Source organism: Epinephelus lanceolatus, chromosome 21 (genome assembly GCF_041903045.1).
Source record: "Epinephelus lanceolatus isolate andai-2023 chromosome 21, ASM4190304v1, whole genome shotgun sequence".
In the NCBI taxonomy this organism is placed as follows: Eukaryota; Metazoa; Chordata; class Actinopteri; order Perciformes; family Serranidae; genus Epinephelus; species Epinephelus lanceolatus.
Window position 1 is genome coordinate 323,220 of NC_135754.1, and position 21,896 is coordinate 345,115.

Consider the following 21,896-nt stretch of genomic DNA (forward strand, 5'->3'; position numbering starts at 1 on the left):
GCGGTTCATTCAGAAGTGTCAGAGGATTGAGTTTGGGTATGCTACAGTAATGCTGGTGATATGCTTTTCTGTACTTTCTACAATTTCTGACTATTGTGGATTCCTGACAGACAATGGAGACTGAGAGGGCAGTGAGACAAATTGAATTGGCTGACGAGCAGCTCAAGCTGATGCTGCTTCAGCAGAGAGACAGAATTGAAGATAAAACTTCTGGAAAAGAAGCTCACCTCAGACCTGTGAGCAGTCTTTAGGTTCTGTGACACTATTTTGATTTGCATTTTGTTTCTAATTGCTTTTTGAATACTTTGTTTGAATTGCCATGTGCTTATTATGTTTATCCCTGTGTGGTTTCTTGCACTCTATGTAAAGAAAAGAATGTGCTATACAAATAAATTTGCTTTGCATTTCCTTGCCGTCGTCTGACCACAAACATTGGATGTTTCGATACAAACAAGTTACAATGTTAGGTGAAACTAGACGTATGGCCAAACAATATTTTTCTATGCTTGAAATTACTTACAACTAAAACACTAATTTGGATTAAGTGCAATGAACATCTTGAGTAACAATATCTAGGAGAAGTGGAGCTGAGGCTTTGTCAAATCCACCTCTGAGGTGGGATCCAAATAATCCTGAAATTTCGTATCAAATTGATCCAGATCTCTGCCTTAACTTTTGAAATACCCAAATGCAGCCTTTATCTGGATTAAAGGGTGGACTGGATTACCAGATCTGCTTGATCCGTGTTGAAATACCCAGTTTTCAGATCAGATCAGGATTTAATCCAATCTGGCCAGGATAATCCTATCAGATCACTTTGAAATACTGGGCCCAGCAGAACTTCACCTTCCTAAATTCCAGACTTGTAGAGGTCAATTTTAAATAAGATTTAGGGGAACTAAATTATGGAATGCTTTTTTCCACCTGGTAAAAACTTGTGGGTCTATAAAGTGTTGCAAAAGATGCCTTAAAAACATTTTACTGCTCTCTTGTAAAGGGTTTTCCTCCTTTTTGTATTATTGTTCATGTTTTAGCTTGTTTTATTCACTATGATACATTTCTATGATTGCTCAAGGGTCAATACGGTATTAGTCTCTATATACAGACTCTACATTCAGTGAATGTAGAGTCTGTAGGCAAACCCCGTAGATCTTGCCTCCGGAAGAAGAGCGGAAGAGCCCTGGTTTCCGGTTGTAGGCTGTTTGTGGTCCACGTGATATTGACCAATCACGTTTGAGCCGGCTGCAGTCGTTGCCAGGTTAAACGGTCCATTTGCTGAACTAACGAGGCGGAATGGTTCAGCATATTTACTATATAAACGGAAGTCGGAAACTAAAATTCACCTCCTCCGGCCAAATCAAACCGGAATGCCAAAAAATCGGGGGTCTGCCCCCAGAGGCTGTATCGCAGTCTGCCGGAAGTCAGACGCCGAACACGGCCGATGGGTTCCAAGAATAATACGGTATAAACTTTTATTCCCCTCATGCATACACACATACATGCACGCCTAATTACACAAATATTGATTACTATTATTGCTGTTTTTTTTTAATAATTTTTTTTTAATTTTATTAGGTGGAGGCTTCAAATAAGCCCTCTGCGTTTTTTGCCTCTCCCTGCACTGTATTACATTATTCTTTTTTCATTGCCTTTTCTGTGTTTTAATTGTGCAAAAAAATAAACTATAACAACTATAAAATAATAAAGGACAAAATAGAGAACAAAGAGAAGCTCTGTAAATATATACATGAGCTTCCATCCTGTGGTGACATTTATGGTAGAACAAAGAGGCCAGAGCTTAAAGGTTTAACATTGGAATGTCTGTTGTACGTGGGAGTGGCTGACATTTTAATGTTTAACCGAGAACCCACTGTACTGTTTAAAGAGACCACTTGGGAAAGAGCTCGGGGAAGAGCAAAGATAGAAGGCAGGGGAAAATACCTGTATCTGTAGTCTGTAAATTTCACCTGATCTGCTTTCAGCTTTGACAGCAGCAGCATGAGAATCTTGACGAATAAGAAGAAAATGACCTGCAACACACATCCAGACTTAGAGACTTAGTGACTCAATAAATATATATGAAAATGTACATTTGGGAACACTCTTGTCAATGTGCATTTGTACACTGACAAAGTCATAGGGCTGCTGTGGAACTGTGCCTACTTCAGGCAACAAAAAAGTTTGTCTCAGGTGTGTCGGTGCAATAGACAAATGAGAAAGGACAGTGGAGGAGACACTCACACACCAATGTAACTGGACTTAGAAAGTCACAAAAAGGTCCACTGGCTGAAATCAATGCAAAAATAGTCTGTTTTTTTTAAAGACATCTGTGCACAAAAAGGTGTTCAAAGTGCAAAAAAAAGAGTGAATAAAAACAGCAGCAAACATTTCAGTCCTTGACTATCATCAGTGCTTCTGACATGAGTGCTTTGAACAACAAATAGGCATACAGATAAATTCCTACCAGGTGTGATAAATCAATCAGCTGGTGCCACTAATTAGATGAGAGAAACTATGAGGAGCAGAAGCATGACTACCTAATGACCTGTTATTTGTTCACCAAGAAATTAGTAATCAGTCATTCTTGTGACTACCACACTGTACAACAGCTTCTATATCACATGCCTTCACAAGACAGGACACGTGAAATGCAGTATGAAATCAGAGTGACTTTTACTTAAAGGCTACACCAGAGGAACAAGACTAATGGGAGCAACACAATGTATCTGTAACATGAACATCACGTAGAAAAAATCTGTACTGTAGTTCAGACACTTCACTTACCAGCACTGAAAAAGTGATCGGGCCTCTTATTATCCACCAAAACCATCTGTTCACAATTGACCAGCATCTAAGGAATAAAAGGGGTTTAAAAAGTCAGACAGTGGAGACTGTTTTCATTCATTTAGTTCACTTATTGTGAACCTTACAGTGCAAGGTGTAATGAGAGGCAATAGAAACCATATGTGTAGCAGCTGCAGCCAATGACAGGCTGACACAAGACAACTGCCAAGACTGATGCACAAGAATCAATACATGCAAACAGAAATATTCAAATACATTGAAACATATAAGAACATCAAAATTATTAAGCTTTAGACTAGTTGAATGAGAAAAATGTCAGACAGTAAGAAGGGGAGAATTAAGGTGACAGAAAAGAGACTGAAAAGAGGCTTTTAAGTCACTGGATATAACTCTACTAGAGACTAAAAGAACCACAGAAAAATAGTCTGAACCTATTACAAAGAATCTACACCAATATCAATACTAAAAATATAGAGTTAGAAAAAGTTTAAAAATGATTACAGGGCTCTACTAATCAACTGTATAGTACTGACTAACCTTAATAGTGGAGGGGACACTAAATGCATTAACTGAGGTGAAAAAAAGTCTCTGAAAAAGAGAGACATTTACATTCAAAAGGGGAATACAGGTGCTTCAAGGATATATAAATGTATCAAAAAATAAGTCCTAATAAAAAGGGACAATATATCATAAAGTAGTCTAATGGTCAAAAAAGACAACAGGAGATCTCATCCTTGCATGAAAGACAATTTTACAGGGACCAGTCAAAGGAAACAACTCAAAAGAAGTTCTTCATTTAAACCTCTAGGGCTCTCTGTAAGATATGTATCCATTTAGCTTCTCTTTGAGGTAACAGCTTGTTTCTTTTCCCACCTCTTCTAAGGGGCTGGATCATATCAGTCCTCTTAAATTTGAGTGTGCAGACATCATGGCCAACAGAATTAAAATGCCTGGCCACTGGGGATTTCTCATCTCTGTTTCTGATACTGCATTTGTGCTCAGAAATCCTTGTTTTCAATTCTCGCTTAGTTTTACCAACATAACCCAATCCACATGGACATTTAAGAAGATACATTACATAATTGCTTTTGCAGGTAATTCTGTTTGTTATGCGGAACTTTTTGTCCGTATGGGGATGCTGGAGTACTGCGGTAAGCGTGTTGTGTCATTTCCTGTGTTTCTGTGATGACGTCTCTGTGCTGCTCTAGCAAACTCCTACCAGCTTGTTTTCTGTTAACACGTACTTCACGTCTTAACCCACACTAGTTCTGTATAAGCACTTAGAACTCTCCTCTTTTTAACGACTTTCTTGCTAATCTTAGCTGTTGTTTGCACGTTATTAGCCTTGTTAGCTACATTAGCTTAACACTTAGCAATGGCTTCTCCTTCTCCTGCTCTTTCTTGCTCGGTGTACTAGATGTTCAGTTATGCCTCTGCCTCCTTTAGCGACTGTGGTAAAAGTAAAAACTGTAGTTTATTTGTTGCATTGGAGGCGAGGCTTAGTGAATTGGAAGCATGGCTCTGCACCATGGAAAATCATTTTGTAGCTGCGGTAGTTAGCCAGCCCCCTGTAGCCTGTGCAGAGCCACTTTGCATAGCCTCTGCTAGCGGTCCCCCGGTAACCCCTGTGCAGCCGGGAGGCTGGGTAACTGTCCAGGAGAAGCATAGTACCAAGCCGAAGCCCACTGTTAACCACCAGCCTGTTCATGTTTCCAACCATTTTCCCCACTCAGCGACACACCCGCTGAGGAGAAAACTCTGGTCACTGGCAGCTCTATTTTGAGAAACGTTTAGTTAGCAACACCAGCAGCCATAGTCAAATGTATCCCTGGGGCCAGAGTGGGCGACACTGAGTCAAATTTAAAACTGCTGGCTAAGGCTAAATGTAGATTTAATAAGATTGTTATTCACGTCGGCAGCAATGACATCTGGTTATGCCAATCGGAGGTCACTAAAATTAATGCCGCGGTGTGTGAATATGCTAAAACTATGTCGGACTCAGTAGTTTTCTCTGGACCCCTCCCAAATCAGACCACTGATGACATGTTTAGCCACATGTCCGACCACCTAAATTATCTAAATCTAAAATTAAACAAAGAGGAGTTGTTCATAACAACCTAATAAAAATTAAAACCTCTTCTGTGTCAGAAAGACAAATCAGGAGGGAGGATTAAATGTGGACTGTTAAATATCAGGTCTCTAACATCTAGAGCAGTGTTAGTAAACAAATTAATATCAGATAATCATATTGATTTACTCAGCCTCACTGAAACCTGGCTGTGTCAAGATGAATATGTCAGTCTAAATGAATCCACTCCTCCCAGTCATAATAATACCCACATTCCTCAAGGCAGCGGCCGAGGTGGGGGAGTTGCAGCCATTTTTAACTCTAGTCTGTTAATCAGCCCTTAACCTAAACTAGATTAAAATTCCTTTGAAAGCCTTGTTCTTAGTCTTTTACATCCGACCTGGAAAACCTCTCAGCCACTTTTATTTGTTATAGTGTACTGTGCTCCTGGCCCGTATTCTGAATTTGTATCCGAATTCTCAGAGTTTTTATCCAGTTTAGTTCTTAAATCAGATAAAGTTATTATTGTAGGTGATTTTAACATTCATGTTGATGATGATAATGATGATGGTAATGGCTACTGCGTTTATCTCATTATTAGACTCCATTGGCTTCAGTCAGGGTGCACATAAACCCACTGTTACGACTGTTGTCGTAATTTATTTTGTTTGCGTGTGTTTTGCTGCATGTCTTCTCTGTGCGTGTTCTCTGTGTTTTTCTGTATGCAAATAGGTGTGTGCCATAGCCCGGCGAGGATTGGTGAATTTGATCGGTGCTCATTCCTGATTGGCTGCCGCCAAGGGGGGTCAGGTTTTTAAAGGACAAAGATGGCAGTTGCTGCGAGCTAGCAGGCAGACCTCACCTTCCTCCTCTCCCAACCGGCCACACATATTGTTGTTGCAGTAAATCATTATTGTTAAAGACTGTTAAATCGTAGGGGTGGACCGCCAGTTGTGTTACCAACCCTTTTTCTCCTGTTTATTTAGTTAGGGAGGTAAGCTTTTTGTCATTTGTTTTTTTTATTGTTTGGTTAGGTTATTTACTTACCCCCTGGGCAGGATTGTTTTTGTTTGTTATTTTGGCCTTAGTCCACCCTGAAGTTACTATTTCAGTTAATTCTGTTATTTAAATATTGTAAATAAATTCGCACTATTGATCGTTCCATACGTCTTTTTCATTGTGGCTACTTGGGACTTGGGGAAGATGGGGGCCTTTCATGTTGTGTCCCAGACACCCCTAGACTGGGCATAACACCCACTCATTGTTTTAACCATACCCTCGATCTAGTTCTGACGTATGGAATTGAAATTGATAACCTAACAGTCTTTCCACAGAATCCCTCTCTATCAGATCATTATTTGATTACTTTTGATTTCTTTCTACTCAATTACATGCCACTCAGCAACAGCTACTATACTAGATGTTTATCGCTGTCGCAAAATTTAAGGCAAAGATTCCATCGACGTTGAATTTAAAACCATATCCTTCTGTAACAGAGGTTTTCCGTACCGACTTTAAACTTTTCCGAATTGACCATCTTGTCGATAGCCCTGTAGGCGTGCTGCAAACAACACTCGACTCTGTAGCACCTCTTAAAAAGGAGTTAACAAAGCAAAGAAAGCTCGCTCCTTGGTACAACGCTCAAACCTGAAAATTAAAACAAATATCGCGAAAATTTGAAAGGAATTGCAGATTAACCAAACTGGAAGAATCTCGCTTAGTCTGGGAACAAAGTCTCAAACTGTAGGAGGGGCCTCCGCAATGCCAGAGCAAAGTATTACTCAGCTTTAATAGAAGAAAATAAGAACAACCCCAGGTTTCTTTTCAGCACTGTAGCCAGGCTGACTGAGATTCACAGCTCTATTGAGCCTTGTATTCCTATAGCCCTTAGCAGTAATGATTTTATGAGCTTTTTAATGACAATATTCTAACTATTAGAGGCAAAATTCATGACCTCCTGCCGTCAAATGGAACCAATCTGCCCTCAAACACAGCTGTAAGACCTAATATATATTTAGATAGCTTCTCCCCGATTTCTCTTCAACAATTGACTGCAATTATTTCTTCATCTAAATCATCAACGTGTCTCTTAGACCCCATCCCAACTAGGTTATTTAGGGAAGTCTTAACTTTAGTTAACACTCACTTATTAGACATGATCAATATATCTTTATTAACAGGCTATGTACCACAGTCTTTTAAGGTAGCTGTAATTAAACCTCTCCTAAAAAAGCCCATCTTGGGTCCAGAGGTGTTAGCCAACTATAGACAAATATCTAATCTTCCCTTTCTTTCAAAGATCCTTGGGAAAGTAGTTGCAGACCAGCTGTGTGATTTTCTCCTTGATAATAATTTATTTGAGGAATTTCAGTCAGGATTTAGAGTGCATCATAGCACTGAGACAGCACTAGTTAAAATTACAAATGATGTTCTGATTGCTTCAGACAAAGGATTAATCTCTGTACTTGTTTTATTAGATCTTAGTGCAGCATTTGACACAACTGACCATCAAATTCTGCTACAAAGACTGGAACATTTAATTGGCCTAAAAGGTTCTGCACTAAGCTGGTTTAAATGTTATTTATCTTCGCATTTTCAGTTCGTTCATGTTAATGGTGAATCATCTCTATGTACTAAAGTTTGTTTTGGAGTTCCACAAGGTTCTGTGATCGGCCTAATCCTATTCACTCTATATATGCTTCCCTTAGGTAACATCATTAGAAATCATTCTGTAAATTTCCATTGTTATGTGGATGATACACAATTGTATTTATCGATAAAGCCAGAAGAAACTGATCAATTAACTAAACTTCAAAAATGCATTAAAGACATAAAAACCTGGATGAGCACCAATTTTCTTATGTTAAAGTCAGACAAAAGTGAAGTTATTGTTCTTGGACCCAAACAACTCAGAGACTCTTTATCTGATGATATACTTTCTCTGGATGGCATTGCTCTGGCCTCTAGCACTACTGTAAGAAACGTCGGGGTAATATTTGACCAAGATTTGTCTTTTAATTCTCCTTTAAAACAAATCTCACGGACTGCATTTTTTCATCTGCATAATATTGCGAAAATTGTCAGAGATGCTGCTCTCATCATCTGAGGTACAGATGGAGTTCTCCAGCCTGAGGTGGAATAAAGCCAGCGGGCCGGACAACATCAGCCCCAGGGTGTGTGCTGGGCAACTTGCTGGAGTCTTTCAGCACCTCTTTAACCTCTCCTTGAGGTTGAAGAAGGTGCCTGACCTATGGAAGACCTCTTGCATCGTATCAGTACCTAAGAAAGGATGTCCCAGCACTCTCAATGACTACAGGCTGGTGCCGCTAACGTCACATCATGAAGACATTTGTGAGGCTTGTTCTCCAGCACTGCTCTCTGCCTTCCTAGACCCCCTGCAGTTTGCTTACCATCAGCACATTGGTGTGGAGAATGCCATCATCTTCCTCACTCACAAGGCTCTGTCTCACTTGGAGAGTGCTGGAAGCACTGTGAGAGTCATATTCTTTGACTTCTCCAGTGCCTTCAACAGCATTCAACCCAGCCTCCTGAGAGACAAGCTGCTGGATATGCAACTTCACCTGGACATTACTGCCTGGATTTTGGATTACTTCACGGGCCGGCCGCAGTATGTCAGGGTGGATGGCTGCGTATCTGAGGTGGTTTCAAGTACACCGGGGTGCCCTAAGGAACTGTTCTGGCACCATTCTTCTTCACCCTCTACACCTCTGATTTCCGGTTCAATTCTGGTTCCTTCCACCTCCAAAAGTTTTCCAATGACTCCTCTATAGTCGGATGCATCAGTCATCAATGATGACGAGGAGGAGTACAGAGAACTGATTGAGGGCTTTGTCGCGTGGAGCAACCGAAACCACCTTCAACTCGACATCAGCAAGACTAAGGAGGTGGTGGTGGACTACCGTAGGAACCGGAGGCAACCTGCCCCAGTAACCATCCAGGGCGAGGAGGTGGAGATGGTGGACTCGTACAAGTACCTTGGGGTCCACATCAACAATAAACTGGACTGAACTCATAACACAGATGCCCTCTATAGGAAAGGACAGAGCAGGATGTTCTTCCTGAGGAGACTCAGATTGTTTGGCGTCTGTAGTGGGCTCCTCAGGACCTTCAATCTATGGTTGCCAGTGTACTCTTCTTTGCTGTAGTGTGCTGGTGGGGTGGAGTTAAGACTGGTGAGGTCAACAGGCTCAACAAGCTTGTGAGGAAAGCCCGCTCTGTTGTGGGACTGGACCTGGACAGTCTAGAAACAGTGGCTGAGAGGAGGGTGAAGGACAAAATCTGTGCAATCCTGGACAATCCTTCTCACCCCCTACACGACAAGCTGTGACTGATGGGCAGCTCATTCAGCCAGCGGATTATCCCACCCAGGTGCAGAACTGAACGATTCAGACGCTCCTTTGTGCCCACCGCCATCAGACTGTACAACAGCGGTCTGGCTTAAGCTATATCTAACTCTGAACGGACCTGTCTTGCATTTGTCCAATAATGACACTTTATCTGCCACCTGTCACTTTATTTAATTTCTCACTTTGTCTGCCATTTTTTAGTCACTTTATTCATCTGATGTAGCAATTTTATTGATGTAGCAATTTTATTTTATCTTTTATTTATCTTTTATTATCTTTAATTTTTATTTTTTCTCTTTAATCTTATTCTATTTAATGTCCTTTGATTTTGTCTTGTGCTGCTGTGATACTTGAATTTCCCCCCTGGGGGATCAGTGAAGTATATCTTATATTATCTTATCTTAATAGGCCTATCCTGACCCAAAAAGATGCAGAAAAATTAGTCCATGCTTTTCTTACCTCTAGGCTGGATTACTGTAACTCCCTATTATCAGGTAGCTCTAATAAGTCTTTAAAACTCTCCAGCTAATTCAGAACGTAGCGGCACATGTAGTAACAGGAACTAAGAAATGAGATCATATTTCTCCTGTTTTAGGTTCTCTGCACTGGCTCCCTGTAAAATCCAGAATTTAAGTTTAAAATCCTTCTCCTAACGTACAAAGCTTTAAATGGTCAGGCTCCTTCATATCTTAGAGAGCTCATAGTGCCATATTATCCCACCAGAACACTGTTTAATACAATAGCCGTAATTAGAATTATAATATTATTACTTTAATTAATGTTGTTGTAAGCTACTGTCATTACCATCTGTCCTGCATCTCTCTGTCTTTGTCTCTCTGTCTGTCTCATTTTGTCATACGGATTACTGTTTATTTATCATGTTGATCTGTTCTGTATGACACCTATTACACGTCTGTCCGTCCTGGAAGAGGGATCCCTCCTCAGTTGCTCTTCCTGAGGTTTCTACCATTTTTTTTAAAAAGGGTTTTTTTGGGGAGTTTTTCTTTATCCACTGAGAGGGTCCTAAGGACAGAGGGATGTCGTATGCCCTCTGAGGCAAATTGTGATTTGTGATACTGGGCTTTATAAATAAAATTGATTGATGAATTGATTGATTGATTGATTGATTGATTGATTGAAAAATGTCCCCTTTAACCATGGCACTACATTGGGCACAATTAAAGCAAGGAAAATTACCCCCAGGAAGGTTAGAAGGAGAAAGAAAATGTCGAGGTCAGATTTGACTAAAATGTCTCTTATATTTTTGGCGCGTTTATGTGCAAAGATAGGCGGGGCTTGGAAATAATGTCCTATGAGAGGTTTCAAAACAACCTGCTTAATATCATAAGATAATGGAGAAAAGGTGGTGGCTAGAACCAATTCTGAGTCCCTTCTAGAGGGAGGTTTAGAGGCCAATAAACCACTCCTATCAACATCTTTAGCTTTATCAAAGCAGGTTTGGACCACCGAATCGTGATTACCCCTACTGTTGAAACGATCACATATCTCATGCGCTTGTTCATTAAAAGTATTGTCAGAGCTGCAGATTCTCTTTGCTCTCAGCAGTTGACTGTAAGGAAGACTTTTCTTCAAACCTGGAGGATGATAACTAGTATAATAATAATAAGAGTATTTCTATCTGTAGGTTTTCTGAAAACACTGGTGCTGAGAGGATCTGTTTTTTTTCACAAGAACATAGAGAAAAGAAACAGAATCTTGACAATATTCAAGTGTGAATTTTATGGTTGGCATAAAGGAATTGCGCTATGTGTGAAAGGCTGTTAACTCCTCCACCGTCCCTGAAAATATACAAAAAATATCATCGATGAATCTGAACCAGCAGAAAAATAAGGGTTGCACCTGTAGACATAGTCATCCTCAGATTTGCCCATGAATAAACTGGCATAGTTGGGAGAACATAAACTCCCCATACTGACGCCCTGACACTGCAGGTAGAAAGAGTCCTCAAATTTAAAATAATTTTTGGTAAGAACAAGCTTTGTGAGATCTACCAAGAAATCAGTTGGGGGTGTATGTATTTGAATGTAAATGTCTCTCTTTTTCAGAGACTTTTTTCACCTTAATTAATGCGTTTACTGTTCCCTCCACTATTAAGACTATTCAGTATTATACAATTGATTAGTAGAACCCTGTAATCATTTTAAAACTTTTTCTTACTCCATATTTTTAGTATTGATGTGTAGGTTCTTTGTAATAGGTTCAGACTGTTTTTCTGGGGTTCTTTTAGTCTCTAGTAGAGTTAGATCCAGTGACTTAAAAACCTCTTTTCAGGCTCTTTTCTGTTACTTTAATTCTCCCCTTCTTGTCTAACATTTTTCTCATTCAACTAGTCTGAAGCTTAATAATTTTGGTGTTCTTATATGTTTCAATGTATTTGAATATTTCTGTTTGCATGTATTGATTCTTGTGCATCCGTCTTGGCAATTGTCTTGTGTCAGCCTGTCATTGGCTGCAGCTGCTACACATATGTTTCCATTGCCTCTCATTACACCTTGCACTGTCATTGGTGCCAGAACTTTACCTATGTATATATAGTATTCAGTGTCTTTGCCTCTGTTTGATACACTGAAGAAGGCTTAGGCCGAAACGCGTCTGTCATTTTGTTTGGCCGTGTGTTGCCCTATTAAAACATAGATTTTGACTCTAGTCTTTTGTGAGTACTGTTGCCTACTAGTTTCTTTGGAATATCTCTGCAACTTGCACCCATCATGACTGGAAACATTGGAGTTGTGCGTCCTTCCTTCAGAGATATGCAATTAAACACTCACTCTGTGTTTTCATATAAAATCTTGACCACTGTCCATGGTGTTACAAACAAAATAGGTGTTCCTGAAAAATAACCAGAACATAAGATGGAACAATTTATCATCAAACTCAAATTAATCAATGATTAATTTATAAATTGTGTGTAATTACACACACACACACATACACACACACATAGAACATTAATTCATGGTTTACCCCATCCTAGAAGCATGTATTTCTTCAGCAAACATCTCTTGGTTAGCACAGCTGTGAAGAGCAGCATGTGGAGGAAAATGGCCTCCACCAAGAGCCAGAAGTAGTTACAAGCCACAAAGTATTCCATGCACACTTTGGAGAGTTTACACAACAACGCTATCTGTTGAGAGATATGTTAAATTAATGTTACAAGTAGTTTAGTTGATATAAACTGCTTTGGTTAAGCAGTGCTTTATTATCTACCCAGGTTTCACCTAGAATAGAATCAGAAAGGCCCCATTCTCAAAGATCTGCTGATGTGTGAATACTAAGACAGTACTTTTTTGTACCGGAGAGCTTGAGTAGGAGTTCCATCCTGGGTCATCTTTGGGTAGCTTAGAGTACATGATGTATAATATGATTTCCTTCGAGATGACAGCCATGGCTCTCAGGATGAATGACACAAATAGATTCATGTGAATGTAGTTCCTGGTACAGTGGAGCTTCCTGGTGAGCAGATACAGGAGCAGTTTGAAGAAGGCATTGATTCATACTTCCTTTGTAACTGTTAAATAGTCACTATGGCATGACATAAGATATAATGCAAAATGTTTAAGGTCCATACATGTTTCCTGGATTTTTATAATGGCATTTGTAAGTAATGCTGATTATAATAGTCTTGTAGTGGGTTATCTCACATTACTGTGAGACAATGCACATCATTGGTAGCGGTTAAGCTAGTGAATCTGTCCCATGTGGAGGATGGAAGCTGCCATAATCAAAAATAAATAAATGATTTGATAAATGTATTAATATGCCATGAAACATATCATGTTTTAATTTGTGTCTTTATTTATTTATCTTTGTACTGATTTTCCTATTTATTAACTTTGGTATTTAGTTTTCCTTTTTTATTTTTTATTAATTTCTATTATTCTTATATAATGTTTTTTTTTTTTAATTTACCTTAGTTTATTTTGATTCTTTTCTTTAAATATATTTATTAATTTTCAAATGTATTTATGTATTTATCATTTTCACTTTGCGTTTTCCCCCATTTACTTCCTCCAACTTATTCAGTCCCCACAGAACCCCATGTTACCATGCCCAGCTTTACTGCAGAGATAAATATATATAAAATCTGGTACAAAAAAACAGTTTTAGTCTCTATGGCTAATTTCAAACGAGGCGTTTCTACAGTCTGAGTCAGAGCCACCCCTCGCTCCTCCACAGCTCCATCCTCTTGCCTAAATATAAACACTATAGACTCCAAAAAACCAAGATGGTGAAAAAAAAATCAGAACTTCAGAATGAGAGTCCACAAACCAGTGGGTGACATCATGACACTTACGTCCATTATTTTATAAAGCAAATGGTGGGAGTGTGATCAAGGTGTTTCTTTCCATCAATTTCTGAGTAACCCACACACCTGATTGCTAAGGTAAGTACCTTATTTTCAGGCAATGTAACAAGATAGCTAAGCTAGCTTCTAAGTTTGCAACATAATGTTACCTTACCCCAATAATAACATCCAAACTTTCTCAGATTATCTCAGATCCGACATGAGAGTGTGCTCAAAACTCTTTCCCAAGGACTGCTTAGGGAGATTGCTTACTGGTTTGGACACAGTGAAAAATGGGAGTGTGCCATCTTTGTTTACATGGATTTGACTTATCTTGATGTGAGTGTCATCTGACATTAGCCTAATCATAAGCGTAGAACCACTGTGAGTATTTGCCAAAATGTTTTTAAACCTTAGATATAAAGATAGAGATCACTGAACTAAAATCATCTAGACTAATATCTTTGAAGGGTAACTTAAAGAAGAGGAAGTGGACATTTAAATCAGCACCAGGAACAAAATGTACAGGGATGCTACAAGTGATTGCTCACATTAATAAACATAAAACTTACCTTTAAATACCTTTTAAATAATTGCATATTAGCCTAGAGTGATTTCTGACAGCCCCCAAGTTATTCATTATATGACGGTATGCATCATATCATTTTACACCAATATTAGCATTTTTTAAAGCTGTGTACGTGTATTTTAATTCATAAAAAACAAAATGGCTTATCCTTTAGTAAATTATGTTTGATTTATTTGTCAAGCAATGTGTTCATTGTTTTAACTAGTTGTATTGTTATGGAGTTATGAAAGGTCTGGAAGATCAGGCTATCCAAAAATCAATCACAGGATGAAGGTATACTGCATGTTTGTATGTTGAATATTCCTGTGGTATTTGTTGAGTTGTCTAATTTCCTTCTTCACATGCATCCTCACCTCAGCCAAGTCATTCATTGACTCTATCGTTATTATTACCAACCTTATTAGCCCTAAGAACACTGTGTGACAGATTAAACATTGTGTGATTCACTGCTTTATTGATTCACTCCAATCTCGACTAGTTTCTTTGGGCATCAAGAGTGAACGGGAAGTTTTAATTCCACTGTTTGGCCACTATGAAAGTTAGCCCCAAAGCCTGGTGCGCTACATTTTGCCTACTCAGGACTTATTTTCCTTTAGTTTGGTTTTTTCTCCCCCTGCTGGAAGTAGTTTGTACAGCATCAGTGTATGCATATATTTGACTTAGGCTGGATGTTTATTTTGAGCAGGACAGCCTTGTGGTTTTTTGTCTTCTCTTAGGCTAGCTCCCTCTAGCATTTTTGGTACATAAAATGTCCACTTCGATACTACTCTTACATTTCTGTTGATTATCATTACTAAGTTTGATGTGCAATATGAGTACTTTGATTATGATTGATTGATAGCTCATATCATGATGGCACCATGCTAATATGATTCTGTAAATGGGTAGGCTCATCTAACCTTGTGCTATGCTATATTTGTAAGTCAATTTTAATTTATTTAGATAAGCAATATAAACTAAGCACAAAAAGTAAGGAAATTTGTGTTTGGTAGATTATTTCTTTGTTGTAACAATGCTTCTTGGCAATAAATCTTACACTGTTGGAAAGCCTGTTTATTTCCCCTTCAAATGGTGCCACATTTGTAAGGAACATGCATTTGTGGGATGAGCAGCAGAGCTGAGAATGTGGGTTGCAACCCATGAAAAATTTGTCAAATCTCCTCTGCCAATGCCAAACAGCTTTTTTTTTGCTGTTGCTACTGACTCTTGTTTTGAGCTTCTGGTACCCCCAGCACCTGTGAGCATGGGCCCTGCTACAGTGGTCAGTTGGTGTCTGCTCCAAGAATCGGCATGCCACGTTTGACTGATCTGGATAGGACCTGTACGGTAGGGCAACTTCAAGCTGGTGTTCCGCAAAACCAAGTTGCAGCATTATTTGGAGTGAGCCCTAGTACCATCTGCAAACTGAAGGCCAAGTTCCATATAATGAGGGATGTCAGAGACAGGCCGCGAAGTGGGCGTCCCATAAAGACGGCACCCCAAGAAGGCTGTTTCCTAATCCTGTCAGCACTTGGGAACTGTAGGCTGTTTTCTACAGATTTGCAGTCAAGGTTTACAGGACAATATGGCCAATGGCTCTCTGCTCAGACTGCATGCAATCTCCGGTCTCATAGGGCACAGGAGGCCTGCCATGACTGCCCTTCACTGTCAGGGCTGTTTGCGCTGGTGTTGGCAACAAGTGCACTGGAACCTGAACATGTGGAGGAAAGTTATGCACAGCGATGAGTCCAGATTCTGCTTACGGCAGTTGGATCGTAGGGTCAAAATGTGGAGAAGATACAGAGAACGCTTTGCTGATTGCTGCACCGATAGAGTAACATCTTTTGGTTGAAGCAGTGTAATGGTGTGGGGTGGCATCTCCCTCACTGGAAAAACATTGGAGGCAATCTCAATGCAGAGAGATATCGAGATGAAATTCTGCAACCAGTGGCAATCCCATATCTCCACAGTCTGGGACCAAACACTTGAGGGATCATTGCATGGAGGGGTTGAATCCAAGCTTAACCTGATTGGAGACATCATATACCAGACCTGCAAGGACAGGTTTGGGGAAGTTACCCCCAAACAGAGGACCACCCTAAGAGAGAAGGGAAGGAGGGAGAAGGAAATCCTCCAACTAGTGCAAAGAACTGGAGGAAGGCAACGCAGGCAGAGAAAGAGGGTCTGAAAGCCCTGTGGCAGGAGGTCAGGCAAAGGCTATCCAGGTTTTGCAGAGCTGAACGCATCCGTAAGCACAGCAAAAGGAAGCAAAAACGCAAGCTCGAAACCATCAGGGAGCAACTGGAACAGCACGCCAAGAGGCAGTACAGTGATCCGTTAAGGAACGTCCCTTTAGGAACAACAGGAGTACATGCCTCAGCCTGCACCACCGACAGCCGAGTTCAACATCAAGCCCCCCAAGCTCAGTGAAGTCAGGCAAGTCGTGAAGAAGGAAAGGTCCTTATCAGCACCAGGCCCCAATGGAGTCCTCTACAAGCTCTATAAGAACTGTCCCAAGGTACTAGAGCTGCTGTGGTACCTAATAAGAACTGCCTGGCGGTCTTCATCCCAAAGGAAACAAACTCCAAAAGACGTTCTTCTACATGCCCTTCTGTATCAAGAACCTGGTAGCAGGTTACTCAAAGGAATACTCTGACGATTTGGGAGTTATGCCCTTTCTCTATCATTTTCATATTGAGACAACATGATCGATATCTTTTTTATGTCTATACGTCCAGTGGCTGGGTCTCAGCAGTTAGTATTGCAGCTTAGCTTAGCAAATACAATTGAAGTCTATAGGGGGTCAGTGCCCTGCTCGGTAAAAGTGAACAAATAAATGTTACAGAAACCCTGAAACTGGCATTTCTGCACGTGCATTTAAAATAAACATGTTTTAAACATTAATTCGAAAAACGAGAGTCCTTTTTAGTCATTTTTGAAGAATTTTGATACACAGAACAAGAATGGGTTTGCGTCCTGCGCAGAGGGATACACCGGTGAGCAACAGCTGCAGCTGGCTCTGGGACAGGTACGCTAGGTCACTCAGTAAAAGCAAACAAAGAGACGACACGGACGATCATGCCTCGAAAATGTATTATTGCAACTTACAAAAACATTCAAGGCAAACCTAAAGGCTAGATGAAAAGGGACTGTAAATGTGCATTATAAAGTGATATTACTCACTCCCAAATCCCAAATCCCATTCTGTGCAAAATGATTCCACCTCCTTAGGCATAGGTTGGCAAGCCCCGCAACTACACCACCAATCCTCCCCTGACCTCCGTCTCCCCTCGGCCCCTTGCTGTTCCACCGCTTCAGAGGATTCAGCCTCTCTTCTCGCCCGCTCACCATCCATCACCTGGAGTTCCTCATCTGTATACTCTGGCTCAAACAGGTATGGCTTTGGATCTGTGTCCGCTACAAGAAACTCTTCAAAATCGCGTTCAAAGTCGTCCATTGCAGCTACTATAGTCCTGAGATATCGTTAAGCTAAATAAACAACTGAGTTTTGTGCCCGCTGAAAATGAGTGAGATCCCCTCATCCACTACCAGTAAGATGGATGGAAAAGCCAACTCATTCATCTGAAAGTGGCTGGGGCTGCCACAGTGTCTCTCCGAAATGGGCCTCTTCGGGAAGAACATTCTGCAGCTGCCACTGCAGTCCATCAGGTTGGGCTACATGCAAGAGAAGACCAGGCTGGTTCTTGAGCTAAGAGAGTCCACTGACCAGTCGGTGAGGAATGCAAATGCCAAGGTTCTTACCAGCCGGAGGTGGAACGCTCAAACTGAGGTCGACCATGCTGTCAGTAGGCTGCAACACCATGAGATCGTTGACAGAGTCCAGGCAGGGAGAGCAGGGCTAGGATGGGGAGAGGTGCCACGGTTCTGGTCTAAGGCCAACCGTAAAGGATGGAGGAAGAGCGCTATAAGATCAAGGCTGTGTCGCAGATTTATTTTTTGTTTAAAAGATTTATTGCCAAGAAGCATTGTTACAACAAAGAAATAATCCACCAAACACAAATTCCCTTACTTTTTGTGCTAAGTTTAGTTATCTAACATACACTGCATTGCATTATTCCTCATAAGCCATTTGTCAGGGAAGTTACAAATACTTTTTCATGAGCCTCCTGATTGACTGGGGGAAAATGTATAACTCTTCCTCCACCATAAATAACATTTTTTCTATATATATTCACACCATGATCCAATGCAACAAGCAAACAACACAGGAGTGAGAGTTAACACCAAAACAAACAGCTCATTTCTTATGGCCCTGACACAGCACGCCAACAGTTGGCCGATAGTCAATGTCGGGCTGTTGGTTAAGTGTCTGTCTGCCCCACTCAGGCACTGTCTGCACTAGTCGACCCTTGTTGGCTTTTTTTTTTTTTGGCTGAATCAACATATTGAATTGGTGGTGGAGCACATAGGTAAATGAAATCACTCTGGACAGGTGGAGTTGCAGGAGGAGGGGGATGGGAGTTTGGAGGGAGGTGGGAGTTGTATAATTTTTTCAAAGTGCTGTGTGAAATCAGGGGCGGAAATCCCGGGGGGGACAGGAGGGACATGACTCCCCCTTCAGTAAAGCTGTACCCCCCTAGAATCATTTGAGACACAATTAATAATTTTTGAACAATGCAGTAGTATTTATTAAAAGCACAATGTAAGCAGTGCTCATTATAATCGCGCAATAATGTGCTATTTAAATCTTAGTAGTGTTATATCCCACACTCTTTCCAATGGGCGGGGCTGCTTGGCAGCAGTAGCAGCGTGTGGCTGGAACCGCTGTCCACATCGTGCATCGCAAGGTAAGATGTTCACTCACACAGACACAGTTTAACTTACACAAGTTACAACACATCCCATTTACTGTTACAACAAGCCCCAGGCCCAGGCTGATAATATAAACTGTCTGCAACATTTCTCCTGCATTGTTCAAAAGCCTACTCAATTACGAGTGCTGCTAAGCTAAAAGCTAATGATTAAGCTCAGAGTTTAGTGATAGTCAGAGAGGACAGGAGAGAAAGAAGAGGGAGAGGACAGGACAAGAGCAGTCAGTGGCGGAGCAATGGTCTGTAGGCTCTCCACCTGTCAGTGAGACAAACATGAATGACGTGCAGTCTAACTGACAAGGAGCGGTCATTACGCACGACTATTACGCACGGTTGTGGCGGAGCGGCTCGTATGGGTACCTGTCTGTAGGCTCTCCTCCTGTCAGTGAGACAAACATCAAAGACGTGCAGACGAGGAGCGGCCATTACGCGCGACTATTACGCACGGTTGTGAGGTGCGCAGCGGCAGATCTCACAGCACACTGTTTATAAACCACTTTACCAGTTTAATTGCAGAAAATGTTTAGTTGTAGTTTTAGTTTAGTTAGTATAGACATTCACTCTGCGTGTTGGAGAGATAGAGAAGAGAAGATTAAAGCGTCAAATTGCGGTAAAAGATGCTGTATAAAAGACAGGCTACAACTTTTTTTCCTTGTCCCCCCCTGGAATTATTCTCTAAAATTTTACTGTTTATTGTCCCCCCAAGTATGAAATGGGATTTTCGCCCCTGTGTGAAATGCAAGAAAGGTAAGAGTAGCTTTAACAGGAGCACCATTTCATCCAAAATGGCAGCAATGCTGTAAGTGCACCCTCTTGTGGCTGTTGTGCAAAAAGAATGTTAGTGTTGCCTCTTGGCATTATAACCTCTTTGCTTGGGGTTATGGAGAAGGCAGTCCAGGTTCAGACCCCCTGCCACTATAACATGTATGTAACCACAACACATGTAGTCTGTGTTGTGGTTGGTGTTTGCTGTCTGTTGGCAACCTGTTCACCCATTGGTAATAAAACAAAGAATAATACATGTATGAAGTTATATACAGAACTTTTCAAAATAATTAAATACATTTACAAATACTGCCAATTTTATTTTAAAAGAAAGGTGCATATAGGCACCTTTAAGTTGCCAATATGAAATGAGTATTTTTGTTCTTTTTCATTACAGTGGCAAATTGAACAATTTTTAGCTACCAATACCATATTTGATTTGGTCAATAAGCATCCAATGTAACACCTTGAAAACAGGTACAAATCCCAAGGGCTCATTCCAGTTATCACAACGTAGGTCTCAGTAGTTTTGACCATAAGTTTTATTGCTACATTTTACTCATCAAATTAATTCCAAAAATCTGGGAGCATGGTTATATTACTAAAACCAAGTAGGGGTAAGGAAGCAGTCATAAGACATAAGACAGGATTTAAATAAATCTCTGTTGAGATTATTAAGACAAACCATAACATTATTCCCACAGTTTACAGACCGACTTCCTGTTTGACCCAATGTTCTTGCCCTAGTATATGCGCACAAACTGTTTCTTACGCAGTGAGGGATCATTGTCAACATGAACCCATGGACTTAGTTGGTGTGTTTGGGTGGTATTACTATATAAATCAAACATGATAGCAAGATGATGATAATGTGTGAACTGGAAGTAAAACTTCACGCTCACACTACATCAGCCACCTCCAGTCACCTAACAGCTCTAATCTGTTGTCAGATGTTGTTGCCACCATTTTTCAGATCTCAGTAATTACTTTGCTGAGCAATGCTATCATAATTGAGAGAAATGAGGACCAAAAATTTGCAAATAATATTGAACTTTTAATACAGCAGAACTATCCTTTATCTGCTGTTTCTCCACACAAAATATATTATTTGATTGTATAACAATCATCACCAACTTCCACTGACCTTAACATGCCCATCAGAAGAGTAGCCAGTGTGAGAGAGAACAGGGACAGGGAATAGCCAATGACAGAGATGACTCTGAGGGCTGTCTGGCGAAGCAATTCCTTCTCCTGCGCACACATAAAGTATGATGGAGGAAATAACAACACCTCTTCAGATGTTTCTAATAAAAGGAGGTGTTTTCAGCTCCAACACTTAGGGGGAGCAGAGATTGTATTTTGCACTCTTCTCCGTACCTTGTCTTTGAAGTAATGGTCCTCTTTACATTCTGAGTCATCCCTCCAGGGCTCAGTAGAATTCTCCCTCTGTCGCCACCTTCCATTTTCCAAGCATTCACGGTGTGCCCTCCTGGAGACCTCTGCAGGTAAGTGAAAGACACATTGTTATTTGCATGGTTTCTTCTGTCACTGCAGTCAGATGAGAGGAAAGATATCATTCTTGTTGTCTCTTACATTATAATGCAGCTTAATCACAAATTGGATGAGTATAGCCATTTCTTGTAGGGTGATTAAAACTTCATTCTCTCCGCCAGGCCTTAGCGGAGATTCAATGCAGCTAACCTCCTAAACTACTGAACCAGCCTCATATGTTTTGTGCACAATTGTGTTTGTATGCCCAAGGACCTCTTGTGCTTGCGAATATTCACAATTGTTGAAAAACCTCATTTACTGATTGTTTCTACCGTCATTGGCTGCTAACTCTTGGTAGTTTTGATTTATTGAAGTTATTCAAGAATTTCAAGTAATCAGTCTGTTCCATTTGGAGTGTCTGCTATTCTGAGCTAAATGCTAATGTCATTATGTCAATTTACTTACAGTTACATGTATTTGCAGGTATTTGGTCATTAACCATGGTATCAGGCAAATTAAAATCCTCGCTAGACGATGGCACTAGATTTAAATAATGATTACCACAGTGATTCTAATTCACCCTGGGGAACATAATTGCCTGTGCCTTTCAACAAATGTCAACCTATTGGTTGCCTTACTGATCAACATTGCCCCCCATTGGGGTTCAAAATCAGTAAGAGGAAGCAGACTGAAT

General features: G+C 40.5%; 1 protein-coding gene across 1 annotated transcript in view; it reads right to left on the bottom strand.

The window, feature by feature from the left end:
• The window catches only part of glp2r (glucagon-like peptide 2 receptor), a 71,166-nt gene that overhangs the window by 43,734 nt on the left and 5,536 nt on the right, over positions 1-21,896 (bottom strand). Inside the window, exons 4-10 of the mRNA XM_033611450.2 lie at positions 21,089-21,210; positions 20,856-20,962; positions 12,555-12,711; positions 12,226-12,385; positions 12,030-12,090; positions 2,785-2,851; positions 1,942-2,030 (exon numbers count right to left, since the gene is read on the bottom strand). Of these exons, the coding sequence (XP_033467341.1) occupies positions 1,942-2,030; positions 2,785-2,851; positions 12,030-12,090; positions 12,226-12,385; positions 12,555-12,711; positions 20,856-20,962; positions 21,089-21,210 (763 nt within the window). The remainder of the gene's footprint in view (positions 1-1,941; positions 2,031-2,784; positions 2,852-12,029; positions 12,091-12,225; positions 12,386-12,554; positions 12,712-20,855; positions 20,963-21,088; positions 21,211-21,896) is intronic.